Consider the following 18896-nt stretch of genomic DNA (forward strand, 5'->3'; position numbering starts at 1 on the left):
AAGTGTCAGGAGTTTGCAATGGGACCTGGCTACCCTGTGTCCTGTGCCAGCACTGTGCCTGTAAGGCCACCTTGGAAACATTTCTGATGAAACCTAGGGCATCTTAAGTTTGAAATTTTCTTTCATTATGGCTTAGTCCCAGCCATGAACAGTTACACTACAAAAATTATCCCCAATTAAAAATTAGCTCTTTTTTTTCATTTGTTTGTTTGTTTTTTTTGTTCTTGTTTTTGTTTGGTTTTAACAGAAGTTTCTGTTTGCTGTCACAAATTCAAAGTGGAGATAGTAATGTGCAGATAGCTAAAGCCACCTACAACCCACTGGGGAAATATTTACAGTAATGCTTGCCGAGTTATGCAAGTTATCCCATACTGTCTTGTCCGGTGTAATTATCATTGCACAATTTGTGGTGAGGGTTCACAAAACTGCAATTCTGACCTTTTGGGAAAGCAAAGCCATTAATCCACAGTGCTGACATTTGCTGCTCATCTTCCTCTCACGTGATCTTTGCTTTGACTCATCAAAAATACTGATGTACCTCTGACGTTTTTCCCTTGAAGTGATATGACAGCCTGGTGATTGTTTTTGGTTATTTGCCTTTTTATGTTCCTGCCCTCATTTTGAGCTTAATGTATATGATGCATCAGCAAAGTGACCACAGCTTCCTTTATACTGTGTAGGCTGGTGGTAAGGCAAACTGATCTTGTCCAAAATTCCATCCATACATGGCCTGCTGGAAAGTGTAGTGCTAAGAATAAAGATGATATGTGACCTCTACATGTACTCATGATCCAAGTCTGCTGAATTTGAAATGCTGTAGAGTATAATTTTAGAAGCACTGTAAATTTGTGAAAAGTATTATATAGTAAGGCTCCATCTCAGAGCTGGTGCACTGAGTGATTTGCTTTGCTACTGAATTTAATGCTGAGTGGTCTTCTACAGCCTGAGACACTGAGAAACTGGCTCTTTGAAGTGCCAGTTATAAACACTTTTGAGAGAAATACAAACACTTGCATTGATGAGGATCACATCAAAGTAGTAATAATTTGCGTTAATCTTGCCTCCTGGAAAGACCATGAATCTTGTGTAACGAGAAGCAAGAGATTTATCTTTACATAGCCTTGTGAGGTGGATTACAGTACTTGCACTGTATTGACAGGTGGAAATTAAAGCACAGGGAGACTGAGTTAGTTAAGGTTACATGGAAATCCTAGCAGAAAAGGACCACATTCCTTAACATCCTGATTATGAGGCCAGAGCACTCATTCCTGGTTACAGATACCACAAACAACTGAAAAAGATAGTGAGTGCTGATTAACGGCTTGATCCTCAGCCACATTCAGCATAAGAGTTAAATGCTGTGTTAGGGTCATGTGATGAAACCTCACACAGCTACGGCTCATGTCTGGACTGAGTCAGAAATGTTCATGTGTCCTCACTGAACAGCAGTGTTTTATAAACACCAATCTACTGCACAGATGTTTGGTGCATTAATACAATGTCACATGCTGTTACTAGCATATTACTACATCAGTTTCATGTAATACTTATGGTGGCATTTACAGATTTCATGTATAAAACTAAACTGCAGTTGGCATCCCAAAAAGTGCAACCAGTTTATCTTCGTCTGAACATGCCCCTCCAACGATGATGCAAGTTGTTGTTACTGTAGTTTAATAAAAAGACCATGGCCAGATTTATGTTTATTTCATCTGACTGATTTTTGAAAGCTGAAACTTCATTTCTGTGTGTGCAATAGTAGGCACACATCTCAAGCCAGGGCCATTCTTTATGTTATCTTCAGCTCATGTATGCACTTATGACAACAGAGACAAGGAGACACCTGACTCCTCAGGAATGCAAAGGTATAGGAGTGCTTTTTGTAGTGATGACCAGAGAAATACAGACATACCAAACCAGCATAAGGCAGTCTGTTTCCATGGTTAAATCCTACTTCCACAGATGTTAAAATAACATTTTCCTAGGGACATAATTTCATTCTTTTTCTATGATCTTCTTTTGTCAAGTTTCTTCTTAACTGAGCTTTATACAGAGGGGAATCTGGCGACTCCTGTGAAATGTACTGACTGTAGTCTTTTTAATAGGGAATTCCCCCAAAACCCCAGTTTTCATGCATTTTGTAGTTCAGCTGTCTGAATTCCCAGCAAAATCTGATGCATCTTGGATAGGTCAGATGTGAGTAAGCACCGGGCTGGTGATCTGCATGCGTGCAGTACATCCTGTATACTTAATATCCACATGGATACATCTGTTGTGCAATTTCTGCACTATAGATCCAAAATCCATATATTAGGACTTACTGTAACTGTAACACAGAGATGAGCTTTCCAAGCGCAGTTAATCCAGGGCACCTGCTTTCTCAGCCACACCGAGCCTCAACTGCTCTTCCATTTAGAACATTGTAAGATAAATGAAAGCAGCCATTGCTGAAGAGATAGCTCCAAGTATTGTTGTGTCCCTTGTGTCATGCCTGCCTGGCTTTTGGCTCTACATAAGCTGCTTTTGTACTACTATTAACTTTTGTACTACTATTAACTTAAAGAGAAAACAGAAACAGATTTTTCATATTGTCAGTATGGTTCTTTCCACTTGATGTATTGAGCAAAGATCATATCTATGCCTGAGGATGAAGTCTGGATTAAAAAAAAAAAAGGTAATAGAGACTAGAATTCAAGTCTGCTTAGTTGGACTTTAAAGTTATTAATTACTAGCATAGCATAATGCTTTTAATTGTCAGAAAAGACAAATCAATTTTACCTCAAAGGTTGGCTAAACCACCCCCCACTCTACTTCCCATAGAAAAACTGCAATTTTGAATTATTTTATTAAGAAAAAGAAGAAATTAAATTATTTAAAATATCATAGGGAAGAAAGGAACAGGTCCCAGTGCCAGTATGCCAGTTGCTGCTGAGTTTGCAACATTATCTTAAAACACAGAACATGCATTGACCAGCTGCCTGTTACTCTTGTGAACCCAATTTTTTTTTTTTATTGGAAAAATTATTTTAGATGTGAAAAGATAATTCTGATTTCAGTGTCTTGAAGAAGCAGGCTCAAAAATGAACAGCACCACAGGGACTTGAACCTGCATTATTAACTTCTAGGGCAAATCTGACTATTCAACCACTGACTGTACGATGATTTTTTCTCTTTTTTTTTTTGTTTTTTTGTTTGTTTGTTTTTTGTTTTTTGTTTTTCTTTTTTTTTTTTTGTTTACCTAACACCTTCCTGCAAACCATTTACATTTAATGAAACAATACTTCTGATACTAGTTTCTGGTGGACTTTTCCTACCTGGCTTCATCATAGTTTCAATGCCTGTCGTTTATTATTAATATGAACAAATGTCAGTAAACTACAAAAAAAGCATTGATTTATGCATGCTGGTAAATGGAACTATAAAGGCTGAAAGCAGTTACTGCCCTCAGCTGTCTGCACTGTTGCTTTTCCTGGGATTGCTCCTGTAGAAGAGTTTGACAGGGCACAACCTCCAGCTGGTTGCTGTTCACAGTTTAGTAAACTCAGTTTAAATGAGCTATAATTTACTCACTAGTACTAAGATATATTTATTTTATAAGTCAGTATGCCATCTTCCTTTGTTTTGCTTATTTTATTTCTTTCAAATATGTATCTGCTACAAACACTTTGAAGCTTTCAAAGAGCTCCATTTCAGCACCATTACAGAAGTATACATAATTCAACACAAAATAAATCAGCTGTTATAAGGCTAAAAAGCATAAGCAAAGCCAAAACTCCTCACTGACCTTTCTGGAACTAATAGAAGTCTTCTTTTTGTTTAACTACTATTAATTTTTCATTCATGACAGACCAAACTGCTAAAATGGTCTTAATTTCTGTATTAAAAACATCTTAATGGAAGCTAAAGTTTTTTTACCTTCCCATCAGGAACCAATAGGCCTTAAATACCCTGAACTGCAAGACCTGGGTAGTTACCTGCTTGGGCAAGTAATTTGGGCAACTTAAATAGTACTCCCATAAGCTTGGGAGTACTGTTTGAGTTCTGCCCTAAGCATCATTTGTGCTGCTAGGAGCAGTGAGATTGGAGCTGCTGTAATAGGAAGGATGAGGGATGGGCAGACAGCAGCTGTGGTGCAGGCAGGGCTATCCCCTCAGCAACTAGCCCCTAGTAGTGTTGGGATAGGGATAGTTTCTACTGCTAATGGCCTCTGAACAAAGTAAGTGTCGTTTAAGCCCAGCTGGCAACCCAGAACCACGCAGCCACTTGCTCACTTCCCCCCTTCCTCCCCCCACTCCCAGGGGGATGGGGAGGAGAATCAAAAGAATGTAACTCCCACCGGTTGAGATAAGACCAGTCCAGTAACTAAGGTATAACACAAACCACTGCTGCTACCACCAATAATAATAATGATAAGGGAAATAACAAGGGAAGAGAATACAACCGCTCACCACCCACCGACCGATACCCAGCTTAATCCGAGCAGTGATCTAGTCCTTCCGGATAACTTCCCCCAGTTCATATAATGGGCATGATGTGCTGTGGTATGGAATACCTCTTTGGTCAGTTTGGGTCAGGTGTCCTGTCTCTGCTTCCTCCCGGCTTTCCCTCCTCCCTGGCAGAGCATGAGACTCAGAAAGTGAAAAGCAATATGCAATAGGCTGAAAGTCAAAAACACAGCACTGCATCAGCTACTAAGAAGGAGAAAAATGACTGCTACTGCTGAACCCAGGACAATAAGTTAATGGGTCAGCTCGGATGACTGCCTGGGAAGCCCAGGGAGCAAGTCAGAATTGGCAGGGGATGTGCTGGACACCTGCCCAGTCAGGAGCTGGGTGCTCAGGCTCAAGTCCACCTGCCTCATGGTGTAATGAAAGCTGTTCCCCTATCAGACGCAAAGAGAAATTGGGAAGAGGGGACCAGGAAGAAAAGCTTAGTGCTAAAAACAAGTGTAGGTTTAAACCTGAACACTGAAAGGTGCAAACAACCTTAGTAGCTGAAAATAGTGGGTGCATACCCCCTTCCTCACTGTCTTGTACACACACACCTGCATTGTGCCTGGCTCAGTGCGAGGATAAGGACAAGAAAGACATTGAGGTGCTGGAGCAGGTCCAGAAAAGGGCGGCAAAGCTGGTGAAGGGTCTGGAGAATATATCTTATGAGGAACGGCTGAGGGAACTGGGGGTGCTCAGTCTGGAGAAGGCTCTTGGGGGACCTTACTGCTTTCTATAACTTCCTGACAGCAGGTTGTGGTGTGGTGGGAGTTGGTCTCTTCTCCCGAGTAACAAGTGAGGTAACAGCCTCAAGCTGTACCAGGGGAGGTTTAAACTGGACATTAGGAAACATCTCTTCATAGAAAGGGTGCTCAGGCATTGGAACAGGCTGCCCACGGGAGTGGTGGAGACACAGTCCCTGGAACTGCTCACAAACCATGTACATGGAGCCATCAGTGACATGGTTTAGTGGTGGCCTTGGCAGTCCTGGGGTAATGGTTGGACTTGATGATCTTACAGATCTTTTCCAACCTAATCGATTCTACGATTCTGTGACTACTCAGTGCACCTGACCCCGGCTGCTCACCCCCCCCGCCCGCTATCTGCCCTCTTGTGCGGCCGGGCCCTGGCACTGCCGCACCACGGCGCAGCAGAGGTGAAAGCAGGTCCCCCCAGCTCCTTCCGCCTCTGCCCACCCGGCTGCGGCCGCGGGACCATGTACGTGAGGCGGCCCGCCGGGAGACGAGAGGTGCCGAGGGTCGGGCAGGGCTGGGGAGGGGCGGACAGCCAGCCCCTCAGACGCTGCTGCCGTTAGCGCCGACCATGACATCACCGCGCGCGGGGCCCATGCGCCGCCGGCCTCGCGCCCCCTGCCGGTGCGTGCGTGGGGGCGTGCCGGGGGCTGGGGCTGCCGCGCCAAGCCCGCACCGCAGCCACCCCCCGCCCCACACCTCAGGTACACCCCCCCCATACCGCGGCCGGCAGGGAAAAGGATGGCGGAGAGCGAGGCCGAGACCCCTAGCACGCCCGGCGAGTTCGAGAGCAAGTACTTTGAGTACAATGGGGTGCGGCTGCCACCCTTCTGCCGGGGGAAGATGGAGGAGATCGCCAATTTCCCGGTGAGGGACAGCGACGTCTGGATTGTCACCTACCCCAAATCAGGTAGGCGGGCCCCATCCCATCCCCGCTGGGCTGGGGCTCCCCAGGGGTGGTTTGTCCTCTCCGCGCCCTGCGCTCGCAGGGAGGCGCCTCCCGGGCCCGCGGCAGCTGTCCCCTCCAGGCGAGCGGTGCGCAGCGGCGGCGGGTCCCCGCGGGAGGGCCGGGACGAGGCCTGCGCCCCACCGCCACCTGCGTGTGCGGCCAGGCCGGCGGCCCCCGAAGCCCCTCCGAGTTGGGCCCCGTCCCGCGCCCTAGGCACGGGTGGAGGGTCCTAGCACTTGGGGGTACCCGCCGAGTTTGGGTACACTGCCAGCGCTGCCTGCTGCCGCCAGTGGTCCTCGCCTCGGCAGTGACGGTGCCCACCAGGTGTAGCACTCGGGGGTGAAGATGCTGCTCCAGGCAAGGGAAACCTTGCTCAGCGTGTATGTATTGAAGCAGAAGTGTGTATTTCCACATACAGACTTATGATGTGGCATACAGGTTTACTGTCTGTGCCCCAGCCTTCCGTATTGCGCTCCCGAAGCGACCGCCCAAATCGTTCTGGGAGAACATGTGCTCGAAGTACGTTCTTGCTGTGCTGTCTGAATTACCAGAAATATCTCCTGCTTGCAACATAAGTGTGTGTTTCTCCATTGAGCACATCCTTTGGCTGTTTTATACTATTCGGTATCTGCTTTTAATACCATAGTTCTTCATTTCTTATCCTCTCAGTTTCCAGGCAAAAATGTGGAAAGAGAACTAAAATGGACATAGTGCTGCCTGCAGAGGCAGACAATATGGTAGCTTTGTAATCCACCTGATAAAAACGGACTCTTCCTTATTAAGTGACTTTTTTCCTGACAATAAGATGATCTCTTCCTAGAAAATTCAAAGTTCACTGGTGGTGATAACAGATGTTAGCTCTGTCAATACCCTTGAAATGACGTTTCAGTATCATAGGCTTCTGACTTACCTCATTGTTATATGAATGGCCAATGCTTTTCAATTTTTTGATGTGCTGTTTCATATTTTCTGCAATGCACTATCTATTATGTGTTCATTTCTCAAGCAGTTTCAAATATTTTTCTGCAAATCTCTTTGATATTTCATTACTAATGATGCTTTTAAAGACTGTCTAGAGCTTGTTAGATGCATACATTAGATAAGGGATAGTTTGTAGATGGATGACCCCCAAAATGCTAGGATTAGGAGCAGGCAGCTACATCTTTATTGTTCTTTTAAACTGTTTTCCTGATGCTTTATAGCATGCAGTAAGAACACTATTTAATTCTTTCAGATTTAAGATTTCAGTTTATGAATCTGTGCTTACAGTGTTCTTATGTGAGTATCGCACTCCAGCTCCATACTGGCGGATCATTAAACATCCTCAGCTAACCTCAGTTTCCAGCAGTCGGGCACAATATAGCTAATACATCAGCTGGCAACAGCTCAGTTTTGATGCCTATACAGTTGGCTGTAGAAAGCCAGATTGCATAATCATATTTAATTTGCTACTATTTTGTGAATATAGCAACATCATACTAGGTCTCTTGGGGCCCCAGCTGAGGGAGAACATTTACAAAGTTAGTGGCAGTACAAGAGGATTTACTGACAGTTACTGTGGAAGAAGGAAAAGGAAGACTGACGACTGGGGCCCCAGCACTGAAGTTAGTGCTGTGTGGAGGAGCTGGGGAACAGTCATGGGATCAAAATAGGGGCCATGTTTTACTTGCCAGGAAAGTAAATACTTAAGTCTTGAGGAATCCTTGTCATGACAATAGGCTCTATACAATAATGTCTGCAAGCTTGACCTTTAGGTAGCCTGAAGTCTCCTGAGACCCTTGGAGCTTGTTTTCTGAGCTGATCCTATGTGGCTTACAACTCGGTGCCTTATTTAGGGCTTCTGAATCAGTTATCAAAGGGTCTGCTGGCTAGGGACAGGCATGTTAGTAGAAATTAGGCTGCCCTAACATGGTTCCCATTGATTTAGCCAAGGTCATGCAGGAAGCCTACAACAAAGCTGGAATGTAAATACAGAACCTGAGCTCTTCTGCATTACCTTAACTACAACTTTATCTTCCTGTCAGTAGCATTGACGAAGATTTTTCTCTTCACTGGAGCTAATTAGAATTTTCATAATGTTGCTGTAATCAAAAAAGTAGGTTTATGAAACAGATCTAATGTACAAAATATAGGTTTTTGTAGTGAAATACTTTAAGGTTTTTATAATCTGTGAAGATAAAAAATGGTTGTTATCTATATTCCATTAATTACATTTAAACAAAATTTCAGGAATATTTTTGACAATGGAATTTTAGGAAAAGAAAAATGCAGCAATGTCAGGTTGAATGAAAAACTCTTGTTGTTCTTAAGGAAATCAGTTTTGTTCAGTCTTTCATCAGCTCTTCATCTGCTCAGACTGTGGAAAATACACAAGTTTGTCTGCTAGATGTGTGAGAGGCCAGAGGTTCTAGCTCTTACTGAGGCCTATGGTATAGTCTAATAGCAGAAGGCTTCATCAGTAGCTGTTGACCATATATGTTGGTTTATCTGCCAAGGAAAATACACAAGTGGCGTACAGGGTCAGGACTGCCTTAGTAATCCTAGGGACTGATGCAGTAGTATGTATGCCATTTTGAAGATGTTAAACTCTGCAAGGCCAGATGAAAGAGATCTAAACGTATGAAGTGGAGATAGTGCTTGGAAATAGAGATATTGGAAAACTGGGATTGACCCAGGAAAAAGCTGGTCCAATAATGGTAGCAAATTGAATGTACAGTGACCTTGCTGGGAATAATGTAATAAGCCTAATGGAAAATGACTGTGCTTTAATGTGATTTCCACTGATGTATGGCTAAATCATGATACTCCTTATATCTTTAATTATTCTTAACACCTGTGTCCAGTCAATGGTAACAGCTTTTGAGAGCTGCTGGCCTAGAAGAAGCTTCTGCCTAAAATCTAGGGACTCATTTAGTCATATAAACATGTGAAAGAGCATACATGCTTATGCATATGGTAGAGCTGTAATTACAGCAGTCCTTTTTATGATGATGCATAATTTAAAGTCAGGTGTGCTACCCCTCTCTCTTGAAGAAATACAGCCACAAGTTTCATCTTTCATGTAACTTTTTCGTATAGAATGGGCAGGCTGAATGGGACGCGCTGAGGTTTACAGTAGCTGCAAGTGTAAAATGGAATACCATTCTCTATAGCATTAAATAATTGGAGTTTACAGACCAGATTGCTTCACAGATAAGGTACAGATGCAATATTCAGAGGAAACACTGCATCTCTCCCATAGCTTTTCTTGAACCTTCTCATACAGTGGGCTTTTTGTACCCTGCTTGAAAATTAAAATTCTCTTCTGCGAAATTGAAGTACAGAATTAATGTATAAGCAAATTATTTCATGGTATTCCATCAGTCGCCATGACAAGATTAGCTGTCTGTTAAGGTCAATTTTTTCAGTAGAATTAATTCAGTCCCTAAATTATGGTATTGAGTCCAGGTTCACTTAGTATTTTGCTGTGTCTTACAATGCTAACCCCTGACTGTACATGATCTGTCCTTTTGCTTTACTCATAAGTGGTGTACAGTACTTAATACCATCTTGTATCTGAATGATTGTGCATTTTGCATTCTTGGGTCAAAGCACACAAATTAATGCCTTTTGTAAAACTGGTAATTTGAAAAAGTAAGCTGTTTACATTAGAAATGAAGCTATCTCTCCCACGTTGATTATTTTGCCAAATAACTTTCTGGAGTGTGGGAAAATGTCAGTTGTTGGGTAAATACCAGCTTCAAGTTCAGCCAGTTCATGAGAACTCTCCCATTTAGTGCCAGACAACAGGTCAGAAGAGCAAGTACTGGATATGGCCTTTACCTGGAAGTGTGTTTGTTTGGTTTTTTTTTTTTAATAGATAGTATTTTGAATTTTCCTTGCAGCCCTGGATTTTTATAACTACGCATTAATTTGTAGGGAATATGATGGCTGACTCTAGGCCTTTGGCTTAATGAAGTGCCAACAGTGAATTTGCAGATCTGTTCAAGGACAGCTTGCCTGTGCGTATATTCATTGTCTTCTTTCACATTCTTTAACACTTACCTCCAGTCTTATATGAAATGAACCAGAGAAAGTTGAATTGAGTTGTCCATTGGTTTATTTGTTTGAAAGATTCTTTATGTGTAGAAGAAGGTCACGCTTCTCATTTCACCTCTTGGTAAACTGCATTGCACGCATTGTGGGCTTTCCGTCTCCTGTTCTGCATGCATACTACACTTTTATCCTCTTCCATCTCCAGCACTCCTGAGTCAAACACTTCCTCTTGCTGGGATACTGGTATGCCCCTGTCCCTTCCCTGGCTGATAGGAGGATCTCTGTTCATCCCTGTTAATCTTTCCACGACGGGGACACTGTGTGCCACAGGGTCTTCTTCTATTACGGGGAAACAGTTTGATCCATTGACCATTACACTAGTGACTATTACAGCTGCTGGGTTGTGAGCCAAACCTGAAAAGTACAGTGTAAACCTCGCTTTTCTTGTTTAATTTTCCACTAAAATAATAGACTTTCACTCATCAACATCTAGAAGATTCTTTAATCAGACTCAGCACTCAAATGTTGCTGCACTTCAGGCAAAGGGAGTCTTGAACCGCTGGCATGTAGACATATTTAGCTTTCTTTGGGCTGTGAAATTGGTTTAAAGATTAGTATTTCTGGCCTATTGTTCTGTTTCCTTCACTTTCCAATCAGTCTTAGCTGTCTGTGGGACCAAGTTATAAAAACATAGGTAAAATGTCTTGATTTAAGAAACATACTATAAGGAAAATGTACCAAATTGCTATGACCTGAGTGAGATCTTGCTTTGTTTGTCTTGTGCAATCCCGCCCTTCATATTTTCTGCAGACTCTAAAATGAGGTTTGTGTACCTCTTGGCAGTGAGGTTATATGTACCAGTAAGACTGTTTTGTGGTTCTTTAGGTATTGTTGTACTGCACAATAATTTTCTTATTATTCAATATAAAGAGTAATATTGGTTGACTAAGATTACATGGCTACACATGACCTATGCTTGCAGGGGTGTCCTGCAGCCTGAGGACATGTAACCCATCAGTTAACATACCTGCAGTTACCTGCCACAGCAATCAATGAGTAGGTGACGGGTCTGCATAGACCTGCATGGATTAAATAGCATGTCAGGGAATCACTGTGCCTGTATCCTCTGTTACCTACCTGTAAGTATACCTCAGTTATGCCTTGGTAAGATGTACTTATTTAGTGCCCTGGCTTGCTGCCTAACTAGCTAACATTGACTAGTGACCTCTGCATGATGTGACACACGGATAAGCCACACAAGGAATCCAGTTCTTCTGGCCTACCCAGATATACATAGATCCAACACTACTTACAATCTGTCCTGATTTGCGCAGTCATAAATGAGAGGAGAATCAGATTGAAAGGTTGCCCAAAATGTGCCCAGGGTGTGGGAGTTTCAGAGCTGTGGAGCTGTCAGATACAGTGACATGAGGCAGCTGTGGTGGACTGCAGAGGTTTACCCTGTTACTGGCAAGTCTGAGATGACCGTATAGCATTGTAGCTGAAGCTCCTTAGGGAACACAAGCATCCAGTGGATGTTTGTGTGTTAGCTTAGTTGACTTGCCTTAATTTCCAGAGTTCTCATATGGAACTCCTCCCAAGAGTTTTGCTGGTATTATTTTGTAATAAGTTTTGCAGTTGCCAAAGAGCTAGATCATAGAATCACAGAATCATAGAATAGTTAGGGTTGGAAAGGACCTTAAGAACATCTAGTTCCAACCCCCCTGCCATAGATATCATGAGGTTGGCTTAAAAATCAGTAGATTTTTACACAGAATACGTTTAGGATTCTTTCCCTTTGACCTCTGTTTTTTTTTTTTTAGGAAGTATACACACTCCTGAGCTCTTCCCTGTGACATGGAATGATAGGAAACCTCTGTTAGTTTCATGAATGTGGATAAACAAGTTAATGTCGTTAAAATCAAAATATGGAATTTAACTTTTTCTTTTACAATAACGTCACAGTTACTTGGTTTATCTATTTAAATTTTAAAGCTCAGATGTCATTCTGTTTTAATGTGATATGAATGTGTATTAGTTCTCATACTAGCTGGCCAGAAAGAATGGACTTCTTATGCAAACAGAAAGGGAACAGCAAACTGCATTGAGTGATGGAGAAGTTTTGTAAGCTGTCCTTTTAGGAATGGATGTATTGAGTCCATATTTGAATCTGGTTTCATGCTTTTGGTGACTGAAGTCACGTTCCTTTCACCAATTAGAAGAGTTTATACTCTGCAGCTTAAACTCACTCTGTTGAGGATCATTCAGGTGCAGAAGTAATAGCTGTAGACAAATGTTTCTGGGTGTTAAGGCCACTGGGTTTCTGTGCTTTAAAAGTCCTTTTGAAATGGGTGTATCTTTTGTTTATCTTCTGTTTTCATAGGGCAAAATTCCTTCTGGTATTGACTTGGTCTTAAATACTGCTAGGCAAATAAATGATAAATAAAAGCATCAAATAAGTAATTGAAGACAATGTCAAGTTTGCCACTGATGCATTTCACTTGATTTCAGTGGGAGTAGAATTGAATAGGTTCTTACTGCTGCAGGTGGAGAAGAAAAATATTATTGTGGAGGAAAACTCATTTTTGTTACCTTGCTAGAAGTGTTTCTCTTGAGCTTTTTATCAAACCAGTGAAGAGATGGTATTAGAGACAGAAAACAAATGGTTCCGAAGAGGAAGAGTTCTCCAGCTACCTAACAGGTTTTGCTCGGTCTTTTGCAAATGTAGTGTAATTGCTTCCCTGCTGTGTAGTGCAGAACTCACACTTTTTGAAAGCTGGTTCAGGGAAAAAAAAGAAAAGATTTTACTGGGTGTAAAAAGCTGTTCTGGACATGTGAAATTACTGTTGAGTGCATTAGATAGATGGTAATCACCTCGAAGACTAAAGAATTAGAAAACCCAACAGCCAGTCATAGCAAAGGTGTTAATGAAAGGAAGCAAAATGCTTGAACACTGGATTGAATTAGATTAAGCACACATCATTTTTCATTCTTATTATGCAGTCAGAAGAGTTTTTGCTCCTTTTGGGCACGGTAGGGATTCATATACCCTGTGGAACTACCCCCTATATTGTCTTGTCAGTACTCCTTCAGAAGTGATGCAAGGTTTGGTGTACTACTGGGTATTTGATATGACTTTTTGGCTGAAGATTCCGTGACTTTGGAGAAGTTGCATAATCTTTTTGTCTACATTTTCCACTGCAAGCATGTGGATGTATTTCTTCTCTACTGGAATGTATTACAAAAAGAAATTCTCTTGGACAAAAGGTGTCATCTATATTTTTGTAGGGGAACAAGCAAATTATGGTTCTGAAATTGAATTAAGCATCTAGGGTATTAAAGCTGATCATGTAATAATGCTAGTATGTAGGAATGTGGTTTTCCCTGCAGCGTGAGGGAGCAAAGAACAGAGGATTGATAACATGAATAACATGGGAAGGCTGCGTGGAGACCTCATAGCAGCCTTCCAGTATCTGAAGGGGGCCTTTAAGGATGCTGGGGAGGGAATACAATCCCTTCATTAGGGATTGTAGTGATAGGACAAGGGGTAATGGATTCAAACTTAAACAAGGGAAGTTTAGATTGGATATAAGGAGGAAGTTCTTTACTGTGAGGGTGGTGAGGCAGTGGAACGGGTTGCCCAGGGAAGCTGTGAATGCTCCATCCCTGGCGGTGTTCAAGGCCAGGTTGGACAGAGCCTTGGGTGACATGGTTTAGTGTGAGGTGTCCCTGCCCATGGCAGGGGGGTTGGAAGTAGATGATCTTAAGGTCCTTTCCAACTCTAACTATTCTATTATCTTATGAATCACACAGTATCTCATCACTTTGACCCTATTTAGAGTTTTTGTAACACCTTGGAGAATCCAGGAAGGTGGGGCACCAGAGCTGAAATAATTATAGTTCTGTATACCAAAGTCTTTTGTGGACTCTTACAAAAGACATAAACCATTTGTGTCATGTGTTAATTCTTTACTGTATTGTAAAAACAGAAGCAAGAGAAGTGCTTTGCTGTGTATGCATGCAGGCAAGACGTGCATGTCAGACGAAACGGTCCATCATTATGACATCTCAGCCAAGTTGGACTATAAGCTTAGGAAAGGTGCTCTGAGGGGAGTGAAGGAACACCAGGAAGGAAGCATATCATGGGGCTGAATGTGTAGGAGAGGTTTAGATGGGTATGTCTGAGGCAGTGGCTGAGATAGCAAAGGATAAAACGAGTAACGCTGAAGAAACAACTGAGGATAGATTTTTGTCACTAAATGCCAGAATCGATCTATAATAAAAAAAAATCCAAGCTGATTTCATATGCTGTTACCCACCTGCTCTTTATAGTGCATAATGTGAAGGCCATCATTGTTTATAAGGCTGCAAATCCTAGATGTGTAATGACATTAGATCACCTTATGGGACATAAGACAGTGGTGCTGAATTAGCTCTTCACTGCATTCACTGTGTGAAGAATAAATTCGTCTAAAGCAACAAAATGAGACAAGCATGAAGTTGGTGAGATGAGAATCATGCTCAGAAGACACACTGACTGTACATAGAATCATTGAATAGTTAGGGTTAGAAAGGACCATGTAGTTCCAATCCCGCTGCCCTGGGAAATGCAGCAGAACAGATCTAGCAGTATGCTGGCTGCTTTGCAGTGTTCTGTGGAGGCAAAGGAATCGTAAACCCAGGTTAATCATCCAGTAAAATGCCTGTTTACTGCTGATCATGGTTGCTAAAGTATCACAGAACAGCTATAGGTATTGCTAAAATTGGATTGCTTTATGCATATATAGCTGAAGTGCACATTAATAATGATCAGTGTCAATGCTTCAGTGATCACCAGTGCTTTCTATCAGAAATAGTGTGTTCTGCCACAATACTGAGAAAACCTGTGGTGATATAGATTGGCTGATCCCCTTTTATGTTTCCAGTTAGATTTATTTCCATTTCTAATTCTGAAGAGCAGAATAGAAATAGAATATAAATAGCTGTAGTTTGGCTAAAACTGCGATTCAGCAGAGAGAGGGAATGAATGATTGTGTGCTAAATATGAGTGGGGTCATAGGTACCTTGCGAAGAATGGTTTTGCTTAGGGCACCTATGATTTGAGGAGGATTCTGTTTGAGACAAAATGCTTTACTCCCTGACCTGGGACAACCACTAGCTGATGAAACAGGCTGAGTAGTTTCATGCATAAAGGGTAAACAATGTTTCTTGAAATTCTGAAACAAACGTGCTGCTTTTTTTTTTTTTTTTTGTGTAAAACTCTTATGTGCAATGGTTTCACATTTTACTATTGGTGTGCTGGTGTCTTTCATCTAGTGTATGAAAATGCACATTAATGTGTAGGCAGCTTTTGCCTAACAATTTTCCTGGAAGGGATTGAAACTGAAGCATAGAATTGCATTTGAGTAGTGACAGATGTCTTCTGAAATGTGCTTACCGTGTGGGGAGAGGACCATGTTCACAGCAAAGGTATGACAACTACCTCAACGTAGGTGTCTAACATGGATGTCCTATTGTCTCCTGCCTTCTGATCCTGTTTCACTCAGCAGAGCTCACTGCGAGGCTATGCATTTAGCCACGCACCATGCTACAACTCTGTAGAACCAAACACAGAAAGTCACATAGTTGTCCTAGAAATCAGTGGCCCTAAGAGTAACTATGCACTTCAACATTATAAAGTCCTTGAGAGTGATTTTAAAAAAACAGTGACTTGCCATTACGCAGTTACCTTCTGCATTGTTATTCTTGGTGCAGTGTTGCATCACCTGTATGGAAATGAAGAGATATTAGACACAGTGGGAGGACTTACTGTTGGAGATTGAGCTCCTGCTGTTGTAATGTACAATGCAATTTAGGCATGTTTTTGATATAGGATCTACAAGGCTGGGAGAACAGACTTCCAGAGGAAGCAGGAGGGCAGGATACAGATGCAGAAGATGGGGTAAAGGCATGTACTTTCTTATGCATGCTCAGAGAGGAAGTGAGATTTGAAAAGTTGCTAGTACACATTTTGCTTATCACTGTGAGGAAGTGCCACTGTTAGTTTATGTGGCCAGAATTTGCCAGATGATTTTCAGATGTTTGAGACAGAATCTGCCCTGTGGCATGTATTAGCCAATAAAAGTACTCTTCCCCTGTGAATTAGTGTCCTCTTAGCCAGTCCTTTGGTAAAACTGCTCACACCCTTACGAAAGGCATGGTGTTTCTGAAGTGGGTCATGAGGTTGTCCATCAAAGGGAAGAGCTTGGGGAAAGAAGGTCGCAGCTGAATGTCCTGGGTTGACTTTGGACCTGGTCAACCTTGAATAAGTATGGGAAGGGTGGAAAGGGATGTCATTGTGTCAGTTGGTAAGGGAGCAAGCAAGCTTGTCTTATTTTCATGTTCTTGATGTTATGCTATAATTTCTTTTTTGTTGTTTTAGCGTGATAGGTGGTGTGCTTTTATACCATGGGAGCATGTTTGATTGGCAAGTAGAAACTGAAAGAGAAATAATTTAAGTATATGGGCAGATACACTCTTTTAGAAACATCTGAGGTAATGCAGGATGTTAGTGTCCCTAGCCAGCTGTTTGTAATTTCTCTTAAAGAACCACCTGCAATATTTTGTGTGAATGCATTCTAGTTTGTACCAGGTAAAATTTGGTAGGTGAGTTTAGGCCAAAAATGGAAACTTTTTAAGCTAATTTGGCTGATATAATTTTAAGTGAATTGGTGTAACTTCACACAAACTGCTCCATTTGTGATGACATCTGGTGCAGATGGGATGAACATCCATATACATGGACATATTTTACCAACCCAGGTAAAGCCTAGAGAAAAGCAAAATACTTTTCCCTTTGAATATCTGATACCAAGAAATACCAGCTGTTGTTGAAGGACCTGTAAAAATCTGAGACATCTAGATATGATGGAAGCATGGTTGTAGAGACAAGCATGAAGACAGAAGCCATGAATCTTCAGTCAGAAGACAAATAAAGACAAATCTGTGACTTGTGTGTTGGTTTTTTTTCTTTTTTGGTTGGTTGTTTTTTTTTGACTAGTGTTGACCAATCTGCACACCTGACTCATAGGTGTTAGAGTATTTATTACTTAGCCCTTGCTGCAGTGCATGTGAGGATGTTGTAGCTTAAGAGGGATAGAAAAGAAACATTTTTTGCCCTGGCTGTCCTTGCCAAGAGGCCTTGTGGACCTTACCCTGCTGGGACAGATTGGGGTAGGCATGGGTTAGATGTAGTGATTAGAGAGTATGTGACTCCTGAGCTATTCTTTTGTTTATATAAAGTCTGAAGTAGGCAACCTGGACAATTCAGTTACCTGCTTCACTGTGGCTACTCTAGTACACTCAACAGAGGCTCCAACTGGCTGTCATCTGTGCTATCTCCTTGCTAGCACATTCCCTGATGGCTTTGAGGTCTCCCAGTGTGCTCCCCCAGCATGGTGGGGGAGATAGCTGGAGCCAGGGACTGTTCCTGGAAAGTTATGGATGAGGCTGCCTTGTTTCGGGAAATGGATTTCTCTGGATGTGGGTTCAGTTTTTCTATATGTCCTCCCAGAGACGTGGTAGGTGTGAAACATACTGCATTGCTTGCCTTGCTGTATGGAAGTGGAGATATCTCTACAATCACTGCCTGGTCTGAGATGCACTGTGGTCAATACTATGCTTTTTATCCTGCCATCTATTGAGTAGTTAGTGTGCTAATGTAAGGGAGAATTAGGACTCAGGCCATTTTTTAAAAATAGTACTAATGCATTAGCAGAAAAGAACACTGTTTTGTAAATTCATTAAAGCAGTGCTTTAGGATACTGTACACAATAGCAATAATTCTGTAGATAATACATATATTTAAACAGTTCCATGACAGTTTTTTTACCCAACAGAAAGTACATTTTAGTCCTAAATAGAATATGGTATTCATAGTTTGTTGTTTACAGCCCATAGTGAAACACATTTGAAACAACTTGGACTTAATGGACCTAAGTCTGCATTCTCTAAGTCTGGTGAAAGACAAACAGAATTCAGCCTGTTGGTTTTGTTTTAAAAGCCAGTAACTGCAAGTGGAAGAATAAACTGAGTAATAAGTCTAAAAATCCAAGATTCTGCTTACTTAATGTTACTGGAAATCATGCAGTGAGCACTTGTTTAAAATTCCATCTTACATATGCTGTCACCATCAGTTTCAGAAGATCTGGATTCTGTTTCCTCATGGTCCACAGAGTCCCTTATCAGGTTGCTGTTGAATTTAGGGCATTTAGGCCATTAAAAGGGGCATTAATCTTAGAGGATGAGTATTGAGTACTTTCTGAAAATTGCGCCCTCTAATACACGTTTAGTTGGTCAGTCAAAAGTACTGATAATGTAACATCGCAATTTCTGCCTTTATTCTGAATCCTGAGTCTCTCTAAGAACAGAATTGGAAAATGCGGTATCAAGGTGTATATGTGACTTCTAATAATAAAACCTGTTGGATTTATTATTGAAAACTATTGGAGGGTGAAGATGACACTGTCATACTCGCCTGCAGGTATACACTGAAATTGGTGAAAGTGAAACGAGCTTGCAGGCAATTAGAACAATGATGTGGTGAATTGCTTTACAGCGCTTGCTAGGCCAATCTGATGGCTTTAGTAGCCTCATTTTTAATGAGCACTTGTATCTACCAATGCTGTGAAA

At 41.8% G+C, this 18896-nt stretch overlaps 1 protein-coding gene across 2 annotated transcripts in view; it reads left to right on the forward strand.

Annotated features, from left to right (window-relative positions):
• The first annotated feature begins 5920 nt into the window (after positions 1 to 5920).
• SULT4A1 (sulfotransferase family 4A member 1) overlaps positions 5921 to 18896 on the forward strand; it is a 31841-nt gene continuing 18865 nt past the window's right edge. Inside the window, exon 1 of one of the 2 annotated variants that reach the window (XR_009746716.1) lies at positions 5921 to 6152. Coding sequence is in view for 1 of the 2 variants with exons in the window: in XM_061472067.1 (XP_061328051.1) it covers positions 5984 to 6152 (169 nt within the window). In the remaining variant the exon portion in view is untranslated. The remainder of the gene's footprint in view (positions 6153 to 18896) is intronic. The other variant, XM_061472067.1, reaches the window with a different exon arrangement.

The sequence above is a fragment of the Pezoporus flaviventris genome, unplaced genomic scaffold (genome assembly GCF_033815535.1).
Source record: "Pezoporus flaviventris isolate CSIRO_AGI_PZ_B2104156 unplaced genomic scaffold, CSIRO_AGI_Pfla_v1 ptg000070l, whole genome shotgun sequence".
NCBI classification, from domain to species: Eukaryota; Metazoa; Chordata; class Aves; order Psittaciformes; family Psittacidae; genus Pezoporus; species Pezoporus flaviventris.